Raw genomic sequence first — 16,199 nt, 5'->3', positions numbered from 1 at the left:
GGTCATCTTTAAGCTTAACTACATCCCTCATGAGGCCTTGCGCTCAGTCATTGGCATACTGAAGCAGAGTTGGTCAGAGTCAGTAGCAAGAACAGAGTTTGGAGTTTCGACTCTTAGATGTTTTCACAGGTAAACAAACAGCACTGCTTTGGAAAGAAAAGGTGTTTAGTTAAACTTAAAGGATAGTTCTGCAAATAGAAGCGCAAGGGTTTTGATTTATTGTTTAGGTTTAGGGGATAGGGTTTTTTTGGATTAAGGGGTTAGGGTTAAAAATAACAACAGCAACAACAATATTATAATTATATATATCTCTAGTGGGAGGTGGCTAGTGTCTAGAACACATAAATATTTCTTACTCTTTCTGGCAGATTGATACTGAGGAGGGGATTCCCAGCCCCCTCGTCATTAGTCATTAGGTGACCAAACCCCCCAAATTCCAACCACCAATGCTGAACGCCAAGCAGGGAGGCAATGAGTACCAATGTTGTAAGTCTTAGGTATGACTCGGCTGAGGCTTGAACCAGCAACCTCCCAGTCTCGGGGCGGGCGCCCTATGCCCAAGGCCACCGAGCTGGTATAATAATAACAATAATAGAGTTAAATAAGTTAATGGAAAATAACCAAATTAAAAATAAGGTAGAAAGCTCATCATGGAAAAAGACAACTGATACACAGAACAAACATTAAAAAAGATTTATATCAATCCATGCTGTCAGTTTATGGAACAATCTTGAAAGATCAATGTACGTTTTTTTTTTTTTCCCCAAGAAACACTTAAAAGGACTATTTAGAGTAATGCATATCAGTTGTCATCTGGAAAAAAAATGTCTCCATTGATGGTAAGTTTTTACTTTTGGCCCTTATGGAATGCTTTAAACATGATAGAAAAGAGGCAAAAAATATAAAAAATAAATATATTTATTAGAATGACACTGTCAAAGAGGATTCTAAAGGAGCTTTGTTAAATTTGTAGGTGAAAAAACTTGCATTTGGGGTATTTTCATTACTTGCCTTCATGGAATGTTTAGATTTTATATAATAGAATAAGGGAAAAATACGTTAAAAGTGAATAAATACATCTTCAGGAGAATATTTTTATTCACGAGTCAAGAACCTTTGGCTCATGAGCCATATATGGCTCTTTTTTCATGAGTACATATGGCTTAGTGATGAAATGGAAATAGTGCAATTATTTAATACAGTGTTCCACGCTAAGCTGATTGTTGCACATGGGAAGCCAAGACAAAACTGATGCACAAAGTGTCTGGTCCAGTATATATAGGACACATTTTTTTACTACAGTTTACAGTCAAGGTGTCGCACCAACAGACACAGTTGTGGCTGTAAGTCGCAAAATAATCCTTGATATAGGATTTAAACAACCTATGTTCATTATTGAGACATTTCACAATAAAAACCCAAAGAACAAACTTTAACCCAAAACAAACTTTGTACCCAAAAGCGCTAGCATTCACCTAGAGTAATTTGATTGTGTGAGCGGTAGCAATGGGTGAAGCTATACACAGGGCGCGCGCACCGTTTCTCCTCTCCCAGTGCCGTCTGCACTGAAGGTAATTGCATTAGTATCCTTGTTTGCAATATTTTGTGACATCTACACAAAAAAACTTTGCTTGCACCTTGTTTTTCAACTATGAGAAAGACAGAAAAAAGGAAGAAAAAGAAAAGAGATAGGAAAGGAAAGAGAGAGAAAAGAATAAGATAGCGGGAAAAGAGAAAAAAACAGAGGAAATTAAGAGAAAGAAATGGAAACAGAAAAAAATAATAATAGTTATAATAGTCTGTAGTTTGCAATAATCTGTGATTTGTGAAGCCCTTTGAGACCCCTTGAGATTAAGGGCTATGCAAATGAACATGAATTGACTTGACAAGAATGTCAGTCTAAATGAGCCTCCAAAAAGAAAGACTAATTTTAAGTGGTATGATTAAAATGATGTGGGCCACAGGCTTTGGCTTTATTATTATTATTTCATAGATTTTATCAAATCATTACACAGTGAAATAAAACGTGCTGAAGAATTAGCTTTTGTCTGTAGAGTGAGTGTGGCAGTTTTGTTAAATTTTGTCTGAAATTATTTTAGAGTTCGCTCAAAAAAAATAAAAATATTTTTGCTTTTATTGCTCTTTGGGTCAATAAAGGTTCCCGACTCCTGTTGATTTGTCATTTGGAAAAACAAAATCTCCATTCTTTTTTGTTAAACATTTATCATCAGACAAAAACAAAGATGATTATTTTTTCATAACACAGTGACGATATGATTTTGGTGTCCTCTTACATTGTCCATACATTTTAATGATTTTTAGCATTCATTTCTGTTGTTTATGGGCAAATGTCCCAAGTTTTACCTCTTTCTCTTCACCTTTCATTTCCTTTCTCATTAAGCGCGAAATCCCCAAAATGAATTGAATAAAATAATAATAAAAACAAGTCATTTCTGGAGAATGAAGACCAGACGAGATGTCATTTTCCCATTCAGGATGACGGTTCACAGTGGCATGCTTTCGGAGTTGCTGAGTGACTGTGGCCTCTTGGAGTTGCTACTCGTGGAACTTCGCAGGCGAGCAAAAATCATCCGGAAAGCCGGAATCGTCTCGTCTCCTCAATTAGGTTAGCAACATCATTAATGACTCACTCTCTGGTGTTATTTAACTGAATTGCATGAGTTGCATTGAGCAACATGTTGTTGACCATTGGTTCACTGCATGCGTCACTCAACGTGAGTCATTTTAGCACGGAAATGTGAACTTGTGTTATTAGTATCTTAACTCTATTTCTCAGATGCAGAACAGCTGGCATGTGTAGAAGACTCTGACAAGTTGCTAACTACATGTATGCTGCAGGTTGTGTCCGCCCTAACTCTGCGCTCAATCAAAAACACAGGTAGAAGATGTTCATTCCACTTGACCCTTGAAATCAATACTAATAATTGAGGAATACTTTGGATAATGAACAAAAATCTATTTCGGAGATATGCTTTTTTTTACACAACAGCAACAATCCTCTATATTAATTTTACGACTTGAATACATGTTTTTAAAATGATCTCTTTGATAATGTTTCAGTTTCAGTGCGAGAGCTTGGCATGGTTCCTTATATCAAGCTCTTCCTGGACGATGATCAGTACCGAGGTCCCACTCTGTGCATTTTGGAGCATCTTGCCGAACTGAACCCAGAAGAGTTCATGAGTACCACCATTGGCGCCCTCTGCTCCTCCACTCAAGATGAACTGGCTTTAAAGAAGGATTTGTTACAGGTACACAAATACAGTAGACCCTTAGGATACAACATTTATCTGCTCTTTGGTGGGGATCGCAAAGTCAAATTGCCGTATAGCATGGAATGGAAACCTTTAGTAACTAGCTAATGCATTCCAAACTCCTGCTACCCCATATAAAAACATTGAAGTAATGTGTATTACTTCACAATGTTTTACAGTAGTACCGACCGTAGTTGTGCAATCATTGATCAGTCGAAAAACATTGCTGACCAAAATTTCAAAATATTGTTCACAGCGGGAATCGGACCTGGGTGCGGTTACACAATGACAAATAACATATGAATATATGTATCTAATTATAACACGTTTTTTACTATAATAAACGCAAAGTCCAATTCATCATCAGAGTTGTTTCCCTCGTCACGCGTTTATTTATATATTTCAGGACGACTTTCAGTTTTCTCCATTCCCTAAAATATATGAAATGAGATAAAGTCGAATGCCTTTTTGTTTGTCATCTATATCACTCGTGTTCTAGTGCCAAGTTTTTGGCGCTCTCATTGCCGTGACCCAGTGTTGCAACCAGTTTTGGGATTTTTGTCAGTGAAATGTTATGTCTGATCAATCATCGTATAATATATACCATAAGATCGGTGATATGCGCAACGGTTATACACGAATAAATAAGGAAGCTCTTACTGTAGTTTTAATTCCACGATGCGCCTTACAATCCAGTGCACCTTATATATGAAAAAATATGAGATAAGACTATGATTAGGGGTGTGCCTTGTAGTGCTGACAATACGGTACATATCAATCCTCACCTTGCAAGACATTCTAACAAATCGTAATGCACTTAAAACATAATCAGCCAGTGAATTTATTTTCTTTACATGGGGGGATGCTGATTACATTATTGACAAAGCAGATTGATTTGGTAAACCAGGTTTAGCCGTTAACTCCGGACCGATTCGATTAGCCCAGCAGCTTTCGGATCGGTGAACGGCCCCCGAGATCCGATTATGCTTAACTACATTATGCTCCAACTGTATGTGTCTGATTATTATGGACGACAATGAGAGGAGCTCTCACTTGCAGATATAGCTTGCACATGTGTGATTTCGGCGCTCGTGCTGCGTTTGTGTTAACGCGGTTAAAGCAGGTGGCAATCAGATTGGCGATGACCCGGCTTTCCAAGTGTTCACAGCCGTCGTGATTACTCGGGTTTCACTTAATCACATTTGCCCTCGCGTACTGCCTCGCACTTTACCTACCTGATGGATTAGCCGGCCAAATTGAATCAAGTTAATTTGGTTTGGTTGACCTCCAAAAACTATTACCAGAAATGATTTATGAGAGATCTATACGTTTCATCTATTTTTCATCACGTGGTTTTAATTGACCGCGGCTCGTTTTGTATCTTTGTGGAAACTGGGCTTGAGATTTTGTAAGAACCTTGTGCACAAACAAGATTCTTAAAATAGGTGCCCTAAAATACCATTTTATAAAATGTTTCATTACTTTCACAGCACCTATTAAACAGAACCTGTATATTATCAGGGTTGGGTCGGGTTACTTTAACTGGATTACTTTCAATTACTTTTGGATTACTCCAATACCAAATATGCTAATAAAAGACAAAATAAACTAAATATGAATAGAATTACTAAATTTTGCAGGCTTGGGGAGTAACGGAATACATGGGACGGCAAAAATGATGTTGGCAAGCTGTTTGGATTTATTTTCATTTTGTTTCTGTCGCATTTTATGTTAGTTTTGCCGGAGATCAAAAAGATCAAAGCCAGGAGAGAAAGCTTACCATGTGTTGTGAGTCATAATTGTATTCGTATTTAGTTTCTCTTGTCTTTTATTAGCATATTTGGTATTGGAGTAATCCAAAAGTAATTGAAAGTAATCAAGTTAAAGTAATCCTACCCAACCCTGTATATTATTTAACAAAAATGTAATACTTGTTAAATTAAGGAGTATGTCTTAAATGTAAACGAATTTTGGCATTCTATTGCAAGTCACAGATTTTTGTTTGTCTTTATTTGGTGTCCCTTTTTTCCTATTTTTCCTTCTCTTTCATCTGTTTCTTTTTTTGTATATTTCTTATCTACCTATCTTTCTTCTTTCTTTGTATTTCTTTGTCTTTCTCTGTCTTCCTTTATCTTTCTTTTCAAACTTTCCTTCTTATCTTTTTATTGGTTTGGTTGGTTGCGTTGTTCTATATCCCTTTATTTCTTTCTGATTTTTCTCTCTTTTTTCGCATTCTGTCTAGTAATGTTTGTCTGGTTATTTCTTTATATGTTTATTTTCTAATTTTTTATTACTTAATGTCGTTTTCTCTTGCTTTTTATATTTTTTTGCAATGATGATGTTTGTTTGTTTGTTATTTTTTCTTTTTTTCACATTTATTTGTTGTTTTGTTTGTTGATTTCTGTATTTTTGTTTTTCCCCCTTTTCTTTTTCTTTTTTTTTTCTTGGTTATTGTTCTAATAAAAAACTCTAGCTTGTTTTTGACTATTAATTATTATTTTTTTGACTTGCTCGCTTTGTGTTCATATCTTTTTTTTCGGAACTTCAGTCTATCTGGAAGGTGCTGGAGACCCCAAATAGCTTGGATGCCTTTCGCCGGGTTGGCGGATTCCCCGCATTGCTCTCGCTAGTTCTGGACATGGAAGGCACACTGGCCGATCCCCCACAGGGCAAAGTGTGGCGGTCGGTCGGTCATCGGCCGTCCCTCGACCTTCTCCTCCTCACCCTGCACATTTTGGCCTCGGCCGTGCATCTGCACAGAGTGAATGCGCACTTTTTTCAGATTGACGGCTTTTATGAGAAGTTGGTGGAGGCACTTCTCGGTCTGGGCTGCTTCCATCATGGGAGGAGTAGGTGGGTGGCTGATGAGGGTTTTGAGAAGACCACAGAAGATCACTGGCCACATGGAAGGAGCTTCTATCAGTTTGTTGAGTTAGCAGAAGAGCCGCATTCCCTGTCATCTGTTCAACTTTCCATCACTCTTAGGACTTGCATCAGGCTCCTTTCCTATCTTGATCACTTTGCTACAGGCCTGTGTTCTCCTCTCCATTTGAATTTTGGCCTAGATATTGAGAACTCATTTGCCGGGGAACAAAAGAAAGTAGATAGAAGATTATCTAATGAAGGGACACGTTCAACTTCATCAGCTGTCCACGCGGATGACTGGCAAGGGACTACTAGAACCACAGGAACCCGCCTGTCCACAACTTTGGCATCCCAGTCAAGGTGGTTCACTTACATTCAACTTTCTGCAAGGTTAAACATGTGTTAACAAGTTTTTGTTTTTGACTTCCAGTGGACTTACTTGCGATCATGTTATCCTTCACCCTGGAGCCATTTGCGCCATCATGAGGCTCCTTCCATTCATTTTTACTCTAGAAGACATTGAGGTATTTCTTTAACCATGATGTCATCAGAACTTCAACATATAACATGATGTCCTTTTTTTGATCAGCTCTCAATGGAGATCCAGCTTGCCGTGGCAAACCATATTCAATCAGTAGTCAAACCGGAGCGAAATCGTCAGATTATGTGTGAAGGGGGGCTCCTCTCCATACTCCTTACTCACTATCACAGCATTCTGCTTACCCCAAGTGACCCATTACATCTAACTATGACACGGATCCTGGAGAAACTCTCCTCCCAGGCCATTACACCTTCAGAATTAAGGTTAGGTATAGAACATTCAAAAAAAATTTGTTCCTTTGTTCGAGCCCAAAAATGTTTGACCAAGTTTTCTCGGTCCATTTTCAGAAAATTTCTGTGTTTAGCAGACCCGCTTATGAGCTTGTCAAACAAAGATGTAACGCCATCAAAACCAGAAGGCCTTGCAACAGGCGAAGAAGCTGGTACTATACCTTTGTTAAAATCCCAACCTATGCTTTTTTTTTAATCGCACAATTGAGATTTTACATATACATTTTCTCAAATAATAGTGATCCCTTTTATAGATTCAAAGCCTCAATTAGTTGCAAAGTGTGCCTAATCCACTGAGATACATAAAGGCTTCCCTTCTGCTATAATTCAGAAAAAGTTAGTTTCGGCCAATTCAGTTAATAGGAACAAATGCTCACACTCCGTAATAAAAAAAAAACTGCTCACCTCAATTTCCTTTTCTACACAAAATAAATGAAGACTGTCCTTTGGATGAGTTTGGCATTAGGAGGTAGAGCGCTCGTCTTGGGATCAAGAGATCACAGGTTCGAATCCCGGCTCCTTACATGTCGAGGTCTCCTTGTGTAAGACACTGAACCCTTAATGCCCCCAATAAGCATGTTGGCGCTTTGCATGGCTGCACGGCCGCTATTGGTGTGTGAGTGTGTGTGAATGGGTAAATGTGAAGCACATTGTAAAGCGTTTTGGGAAGTCTTCATTGACTTGAAAAGTGCTATATAAATGCAGATTATTTCATTTCACAATGGGTAGTTTGTTGATTGGGTGGTTCTGGGAAAGCTATTTTGTTTTGCCCTGGTGATAATGCTTCTCGTCCTCCCTTGTTTTTTTTTCATTTAATGTAAAACGCTCATAACCTGCCTACTTTTTTTCCTTTTTTCAACTTCATTCAAATGTCACTTTTGTTAATTAGTTATTTTGTACACATGACTTAGAAGTTCTGTCTGCCATTGAGAAAATACACCACCCTGTGATAAAGTTGTTAGCTTCTATGATAATGGTGAAGCTAATGCAAGCATACTCAAAAGTGCTTTATACTTTAACTTATTATTTGTAAATTAAATAATAACCCTACACTCATATACTGTATGTTTTCTCCAGATGTCAACTCGAACGCAAACACAGCAACCAGCTCCTCTTGTTCAATACTTAAGCGGAATTTCAGCCTGTTACAGTCTACTGGTGGTAGCAAATCTTCTGCTGGTTCCACCATTCCTGCTCACCAGCTCATCAGTTTGGTGTCCATCACATCACCACGCACCTTTCGGCCACATCGGCTCTCCGCCACTCCGGCTTTTGTTGAGTTTGACATGAGTGAAAGTGGCCATGGGTGAGGTCGCAGGCTTGTTCGTTGAAAAAACCTGTGACATAAGATTTGTTTAGTTCATTAATAGACTCATCACTCTGCTTTACAGCTGTCTATTCCTGCCTTCGCTGGCCACAGTAAAGGGAGTAACAGCTGATTGTATTTCAACTGGCGGAATTGGAGGAGGTAGGAGTCCAACTCTTCAACAGGTGAATGTGCTAAAAAAAACTAAACAAAATGCCCTTTCTATCCTTTCCTTCAATTTCTGTAGACTGTCGGGCTTTCCCTCCCACAGCTGGTCTTTCCTTTTCCTGCTGGTTCCAGATCAACAGGTTTAGCTCAGCGTGCGATTCGCACCCGATCCGACTACTTACGATCGTTCGACACATGTCACGGACGGAGCAGCAGTACATCTGTTTGTCTGTCTCCTTCTCGGCCTATGACGGCTGTCTGGTCCTCTCTACGGAAGAGGAAGCCTTTACTTACTTGGGTAACATGTGTATTCATTTAGATGTTTTGCAATATTTCTTGTAACATAGTTTCATCAGCTTCTCCTGTATTTCTTGACAGATATGATGGAGCCAGAGGTGAGCACCCCAACCTCTTTACCAACCTCATTGAGGTTCCGGTGCTCCAGCTTGCTGGTCCCGATTCAGTGGCATCATCTTGTTGTGGTCATGGCCAAAGATGTAAAAAAGAGTTGCATTGCTTCTGTGTACTTCAACAGCAAAGTACTTGGGACTGGAAAGGTGAGTACTGGAGAAATATATACTGTATATATATATATATATATATATATATATATATATATATATGGAAAACTAATTTGAATTGATCTGAAATATAAATGTTCTCAAACAGATGAAATATATTCAGCCGTTTCCTGGCAAATGTGTCCACATGGACCCCACAGCTGTTATTGATGTGTTTGCATTTATCGGGACGCCAACTCTTTGGAAAGACCACGCTGCTTTGGTGTGGAGAATTGGACCGAGTCATCTTTTTGAGAAAGCTTTGAGCCCTGAATTTGTGGGTGGCATTTACTCTCAAGGCACTGGTTATCTGGGCAACTTTTTGGCTTTGTGTAACAAAGGCAAGTATCCGTAAAATCAATTTCTCAGTGTTTTTGAACCTTCTTTGAAACACAAAAAAACATACTCAAAGAAAATGCATTGCCCCGGGTTTATTGTTATTTTTCAAATTGTCACTACAAGTGAAAAATATATACTTGTTCTCACCAAGTCTAGTCATGTTTATTTGTATAGCCCTCAATCACAAAGAGTCTCAAAGGGCTGCACAGACCACATATTATTGCAAACCAAAGACTATTATGACACCATCCCCTGATCTAAAACCTACACGAGTGCAAGGAAAAACCCCAAAACCTCAACATGAGGAAAATAAGGAAACCTTGAGAAGGGACTGCACATGAGGTAATCCCCCTTCCAGGATGACCAGGCTGCAATGGATGTTCCAATAACAAATAATAAACAGATATTGTCAACGTAAAATATAGGTTATTCATATGCTATAGAATAGAAGTGTGTGTTAAGCTTAGATTTAAACATTTCCACTGAGGTTGCAGATCGAATCTCACGGGGAAGAGCATTCCACAGCACCGGGGCCCGGATGAGGAACTCTCTTAAACCTCCAGATCTCTTCTTGGCTCTTGGGATCACAAGTATACCAGCGTTTTCAAAGCAAAGGCCCCGGACCCGGACGTAGGGGGGAATTAAATCTGAAAGATCTGAGGGAGCAAGTCCATGCATGATTTCGTATACTACCAACAGAACCTTAAAATCACATCTTAAGCTAACGGAGCCAATGCAGGTTGGCTAAAATCGGGCTAATGTGAAATGTGAAAATTTCTTGTCTTCGTTAAAAGCCTCGCTGCAGCGAGTATCTAAAAAAAATGAATGTACTGATAAGTAGTTTTAGTGACTAATTGTCTTGTAATTTATAAAATATAAAAACAATTTGTATTATTTTCCAGGTCTAATTGATTTTTATTATTCTTTTATTTCAGCAAAATGAAAATAAATACAGTTTTTCTATATCTTTGATTTTTCCTTTAAGGTATCATAGCACACTTATGCGTGTCAGCATATTGTTCGAGCAACACCAGTTTAAAGTAAATTCACAAAGCTTATTTATCAAAACAATGTCACATCTGCTTTTATCTACACAATTTCTTTCCAGATCAGGGAGCTGAACCTTTTCCTCTCCGGCTTGTTCCAGAAGAGCGGATCACTTTTGCCATCAATCCAGCAGTTTCCACTATTACAACTGTTGTGCACATCAGAGAGAACTACAATGAAGTTGACTGCAGACTTATTGCAAAAGAGGTGTGGCCAAGTCTGTGTTTTATACCTTTTTGCTTTTCAGATACATCCTAAACATCATCTATCTCATTCCAGCTAGGCATAACCTCTCGGGACCAGTCCACTCCGGTGTTTCTGGCCCATAACATCAGTCAGCACCTGAGTGGTACTGCTCGCACTATAGGAGCGGCACTCATTGGACATTTTGGTGAGTGATGCACATGATTTATTTGTAATATGATGAACACATGCAAGGACTTTTTTTTTGTAGGTGCCCGCACTTTTATCCCTAAAAGTGCTGCTGATGGTTTCCTGTATATTGGTGGCCCTGCTGTTGTCCTGAGTCTCATTGCAATGGCACCAGACGACAGCTCTTTGTATGCGGCAGTTAAGGTTCTTCTCTCCGTCCTCGAAACAAATTCTACTGTACGGCAGGAAATGGACCGCATCTGTGGTTACAAGGTCCGAATCACTGAAAAATTTCAATTTAAAAGACGTTTTTGTATATAATTTTCCTCTGTGCAGCTGCTTGCTTTCGTGCTGAAAATGAAGAAAAATCTGGTCTGCCAGAGAACCTTTCAGTTGATTCTGTACCTTTCGGGTTCTATGGAGCTGAGCTTTGATTCAGACTGTCTGCTGAACCTAGCTGCTTTCCAGGATTTGCTGTTGGACCTTGAGGTACTCAGGTTTGCAAATGGCTCATGAAATGACCAATTTAAAAACAAGTGAGCTCGGATCCGTTACTATAGATATATTATTGCCTATATTTTTGTGTCGACTTCACCTTTTTTTAACGGAAACCCAAGTAGTATAAGGCACAGGTGTCAAAACCTTTTAATTTATATACAGACACCTTGACTGATAATACTCTTTTTTCAATTAATTAACCAAGCATATGCATTTTTATATTTATATTTGTAAACAAGAACAGTTTTATTATCATTAGACTTTTACAAAAATATCCATTTTATTTTAAAAGAAACATTTCAAATTTATAAATAGTCAATTTGCGTCCATGAATTATTAAAAAAATGTCTGAATTTAAAATTCCTACTTTTCATACTCTAAAATACTTGGGTAAAATATGGGGTCACAAGTACATTACTTGGATCAATTTAGAACATATTTCTGGGTAGATTTGTATGATACGACGACCTATTTTGACCTATTATTTTGTTGAATACTAATTTACATAATTGTTTGGGATTTTACCAAATTTATGTTCATTCATTTGTACAAAGCATTGATTTTGTTAGGACTTTAAAAAATTGACCTATTTTTAGGAAAACATTACCGTTTTGGAGGAATCTAACAATATGACTCAAATTTATTGTTTTCAAACAAGTCTTTTCTTTCTTTTTTTGTGTGGGTAGCAAAAATGAAACATTTTTTTCTTTCTTTCATAACAACCAAAAAGGTTGGGTCAAATTAACCCAAGTCATGAATAAGTCCACGCTTGACTTTAATTGTTATTTTAACCTTTTTTTGTGAGTAGAAAGTGGAAAATATTAATCAATCTTAGTACCTGCATCAGGCTGCAAATGACCCCTGTGGCGCAGTTCTGACACCACTGGTCGAAGAATATCTTGAATTTCTTACAAATGCATTTCTAATGTTGTCAGGTGTGGAAGAACACATCTGAAAATCTGGATCTCTCAGTCCTGAGTCACTTTGCTGAAATCTTAAAGTCCCCAAGGTAGTTCTCATGGACACTCAGCATGTTACCAAACAACACAGAATGAATTGAATGATTGCTTGCTCACATGACAACAAGTTATGCCACATATAGACACTCACATAAAGAGCCGCTTGTTAAGGATTGACACAAAACCCCTTTTCACTATGTTGTCAAAATTTTGCAGAAGTGTGTCATCAATATCATGCTTGTGAATCATGAAAAGTGTAACAAAAACAGGTTCACAATTATTATGAAACAAGAGCACACATTTATTTCAGTAAATTTCTCTGTGCATACAATTTGACAGATGGTCTTTTTGTTTCCCCAGCAATGAGAACAGGATTGCAATGGCCATGCACAGCTTGGATGTGCTCTCATATCTGCTGTTTGAGCTGTGTGACCTTTCTATGACTTTTGAAAAAGTCAAACTTGTTTCTTGTGTCATCACATGCCTCCTGAGAGCTCACGTAACTCCTCTCAATATAAGCAGGTACTGCTTCAACACATGTTGTCTACATCTTTACCATTTTTCAGTGTTGGATGAGAAGCACGGAATATACAGTGAAATCTTACAGCACCAGAGTTTGCATACTGTGCATATTTTCATACAAAATACTTGTGGATGATCAGGAGCTTTTAATGGTTTGGCAGTGGGATTAATCTGGAGCAAGGCTCTCTATAGGTTAGCTGAGGATAAATAATTTTGGATAAGTACACAAACTGAGGTTTCTTAGCCAGGAAATTGTTGCAATAAATACAATTAACTTAATTAATTTGTCTTTTGAAAGATTTTCAATTTCTTATTGTTGTAAGTCTAACTAACTCGTGGATTGTTTCTTTTAATAAATTAGGCCCTATTTATGAATAGCTATTTTTTTTTGTACAAGCTACAAGTGCTTTTTTTATGTTAAAAACTGATTTAAAATAATTCATTCCTAACCAAACATTCTGCCCAACACTAACAAAAGTTTTGTTTTACAGAAAATAATTATATGAATTGGCTTCTTTTTTTCCCCAAATTTTTATTGTCCAAGTTAATTGATTAAATCAATATTTTATTTTTGGGCCATGATACCGACCAGCTTGGTGGGTTTGAGGGTAGGGCGCCCGCTCCAAAAGTGGGAGGCCTGTTAGACTTACAACATTGGTACCCATCGCTTCCCTGCTTGGCGCTCGGCATAAGGGGTTGGAATTGGGGGGTTTGGTCACCCAACGACAGGTGTTGCGACACATAAGTTGGGTTGCGTGAGGCGGCAAGGAATCACCTCCTCTGTATCAATCTTCCAGTAAGAGTCAAGAACATCATTTATATATGATAGCCTATGTTGTTACCATGTTATTACCAGGTTGTAATTATTAGAAGTAGAGTTAAAATACGTTAAGTCAACCACTTAAGCATCAAGTCAGTTAGAAATCCAATTTTCTAGAAAACCACAATGACCTATCACTTTTTTCAGAACTGGTTCACAACTTAATTATTTGGATGTTTTTCCAGAATTGGGCTCTTCCTCATCTACACACTCCCACCGCTCCAAAATGCTGTTGAAAACTGTTCAATATCAGACTGTGATTTGTTGCAAGATATCAAAGGTAGCAATGCCCATCAAATTATTCACTCCAACCTGTGACTTTTTTGTACTTCACTCATCTAACCTTTGTTTCTCTAGTTCCAAATTCTGCTCCTGCCAGTCTCATCTGGATCCGAAACCAGCTGTTAATTGTTCTCTCTGATGTCCTCAGCTCAGACAACACTTCGATGAAAAAGTAAGTTAAATGTTTAGCAAACCCAAAAAATAACGTCAACAATTAGCCATAAGGTAATGAACAAAGTTCGATTGGACATTTGCTGTTTCGTTCTCTATAAGTCCTCAGAAAGCGGTCTATGAGGTCCTGGGCAACGATTGGGTTCTGAACTTCTTGAGGCCAAACCTTCACTTTTCCACTGTGGAATTGGGTCTTAGCCTGCTGACACATTTCCTGTCCTTTCCAACACAGCAGAGCAGCTTCAGGGAAGTTGTTCTTTCTAGTACCCTTCTAGATGGCATCGAGGAACCTGTTATGATTGGTGCGCATACATTTCATATTTCTTACCGTACTGGGAACTGGATTAATTTAACTGTCTCTTTCGGAAGTGTCTGATTTTTCTTGAAATTCAAAAGCAAATTCGTCATAGTTTTAAGATATTTAAACATCATTCTCTAGTAAAATAACAAAAATGCGTATACTTAGATTATTTTACCTTGAGTATGGCATATCATTGTTCTTATTTTAATCATTTTATAATACAAACTTAGAATAAACAATAACTATTATCATTGTTTTTTTTACCATCTATTATATTAGAACATTTTGCTTATTTGAAGGATTTATCTCTTTTTCAATAAATTAAGTAAATATAAAAAATAATACTTACATGAGAAAAAGAAATCTACTAATGTAGCAAGAATTCATTATTTTGTATTGCATAAAAAAATCTTAAAATGAGCAAAATAAGATACTATATGTTAGATAAGAACATGTTTCTTAATTTAAAGATTTATTTTCACTTAAAAAAAAGAAGGAAGAAAAACTATTTTAAAACTGGAAGGACAAAAACACTTGACATGAGGAAAAAAAAATTCAATTGGGTAAGGGCTTACTTTTATCCCTAAAAGAAAATGGTTCTTAAAATGAGCAAAATCATGTACCATCTATCCAAGGATGTTTGTTAATTTCAAGGATTCTTCCATCCTTTTTTATTTTGAAACAGGGACAAATATCGTAAAACTGAAAAATCTATTTAAAATGAGCCAAATTTTCTGTCAACAGGGTAAGAATTTATTTGTTGTACTCTGAAAGCCATACAAACACGTTAACCAAGACTGGATTATTTTTCCCCGGTATTCCATTTTCTCTAGACAACCTCCGTGCTCACGCTTGGTCATATGAATGCTCCAGTGCCGTGTGTCCTGGTTTTGATGTTCTCAGAGTTCTTCTAATCAGACACTTTAAGATGCCAAGGGTTTATGAAGCTCTTGCTGCTCTGCTGCTAGGATGGCAGATCACCCACCATGCAAAAAGGGAGGTGAGCATTAAAGTGAGAAATAATGTTTTGAGGAGACATTGGAAAGTAACTGTTTAAAAACTTTAACCATTTGTTATAAATCCCAGTGCACACACTTAAGTGGTCAGGTAATGGTGGCTCCTTTGCAACGCTGAGATTTTAACAATTTTCTCATATCATGTTTACCCTAATTTACAGGTGAACCTGGATGAATCCCTGCAGTCATTAATCAACATCAAAGCAGAAAGTCCTGCACCACAGCTTTGTTCAGAGGCTGCAATGTTACTGCTTGAACTGTGCAAAATCATTATTATGCAGGTAAAAAACAAAAAATACTTCGATTAAATTTTAAGGCATGACTGACTGCCTTCTTTTCTTTTCTTATCTTTAATGAATAAAGCAAAAACCAAACACTGATACATCATGTGAGTTGCGGCTGCTGGCAAGTGTGATGCAGTTTTTCTGCCAACTGCATAACCTTAGACCGCAAGATCCACTATGGGTGTCTGTGGACTTCCTCCAAGCGCTTTTGTGTGTTATGTTCCCTTGGTATGGTGCAGAGGTTTGTGCTTTAATTATATTCTATTATTGATAACATTCGTTTTGGCTGATCATAGTATTTTTGTCAGGGTGAGCAAAAAACTGGTAGCAAAACAAATTGTGAGGAGGAATTCAGGAAGCCTGTCTGTGACTTGATCCGTATTGTGCTGATGGACTGTATTTTAAATGTGTCTGGCAACAGTAACACACATCCATTAGTGTTACTGGTGGAGGTGCGTAAATACTCACACGAATCATTTTGAAATCATCACACACTGCATGTTTAACCTGCATGACAATTACTTCTCCAGAAGGTGCCACTGTTTGCTTAGTTACTGAATAAATGAGGCATAGCAATGATGGA

General features: G+C 37.7%; 1 protein-coding gene across 2 annotated transcripts in view; it reads left to right on the top strand.

Annotated features, from left to right (window-relative positions):
* The window catches only part of wdfy4 (WDFY family member 4), a 68,256-nt gene that overhangs the window by 9,954 nt on the left and 42,103 nt on the right, over positions 1 to 16,199 (top strand). For both annotated transcript variants that reach the window (XM_088350807.1, XM_088350808.1), the window contains exons 11-36: positions 2 to 129; positions 2,496 to 2,626; positions 2,798 to 2,899; positions 3,082 to 3,272; positions 5,824 to 6,500; positions 6,571 to 6,664; positions 6,730 to 6,944; positions 7,029 to 7,123; positions 8,049 to 8,277; positions 8,363 to 8,439; positions 8,525 to 8,743; positions 8,824 to 9,002; positions 9,115 to 9,346; positions 10,453 to 10,598; positions 10,671 to 10,782; positions 10,846 to 11,036; positions 11,100 to 11,252; positions 12,197 to 12,270; positions 12,581 to 12,742; positions 13,748 to 13,842; positions 13,920 to 14,016; positions 14,118 to 14,317; positions 15,150 to 15,316; positions 15,494 to 15,613; positions 15,696 to 15,857; positions 15,925 to 16,068. In XM_088350807.1, the coding sequence (XP_088206933.1) occupies positions 2 to 129; positions 2,496 to 2,626; positions 2,798 to 2,899; positions 3,082 to 3,272; positions 5,824 to 6,500; positions 6,571 to 6,664; positions 6,730 to 6,944; positions 7,029 to 7,123; positions 8,049 to 8,277; positions 8,363 to 8,439; positions 8,525 to 8,743; positions 8,824 to 9,002; positions 9,115 to 9,346; positions 10,453 to 10,598; positions 10,671 to 10,782; positions 10,846 to 11,036; positions 11,100 to 11,252; positions 12,197 to 12,270; positions 12,581 to 12,742; positions 13,748 to 13,842; positions 13,920 to 14,016; positions 14,118 to 14,317; positions 15,150 to 15,316; positions 15,494 to 15,613; positions 15,696 to 15,857; positions 15,925 to 16,068 (4,392 nt within the window). The remainder of the gene's footprint in view (position 1; positions 130 to 2,495; positions 2,627 to 2,797; positions 2,900 to 3,081; positions 3,273 to 5,823; positions 6,501 to 6,570; positions 6,665 to 6,729; positions 6,945 to 7,028; positions 7,124 to 8,048; positions 8,278 to 8,362; positions 8,440 to 8,524; positions 8,744 to 8,823; positions 9,003 to 9,114; positions 9,347 to 10,452; positions 10,599 to 10,670; positions 10,783 to 10,845; positions 11,037 to 11,099; positions 11,253 to 12,196; positions 12,271 to 12,580; positions 12,743 to 13,747; positions 13,843 to 13,919; positions 14,017 to 14,117; positions 14,318 to 15,149; positions 15,317 to 15,493; positions 15,614 to 15,695; positions 15,858 to 15,924; positions 16,069 to 16,199) is intronic.

Source organism: Urocampus carinirostris, chromosome 13 (genome assembly GCF_059441175.1).
Source record: "Urocampus carinirostris isolate Australia breed hairy pipefish chromosome 13, RoL_Ucar_1.0, whole genome shotgun sequence".
Taxonomy (NCBI): Eukaryota; Metazoa; Chordata; class Actinopteri; order Syngnathiformes; family Syngnathidae; genus Urocampus; species Urocampus carinirostris.
Note: the sequence above shows the minus strand (reverse complement) of the source record. Positions and strands in the feature narration are given on the sequence as shown.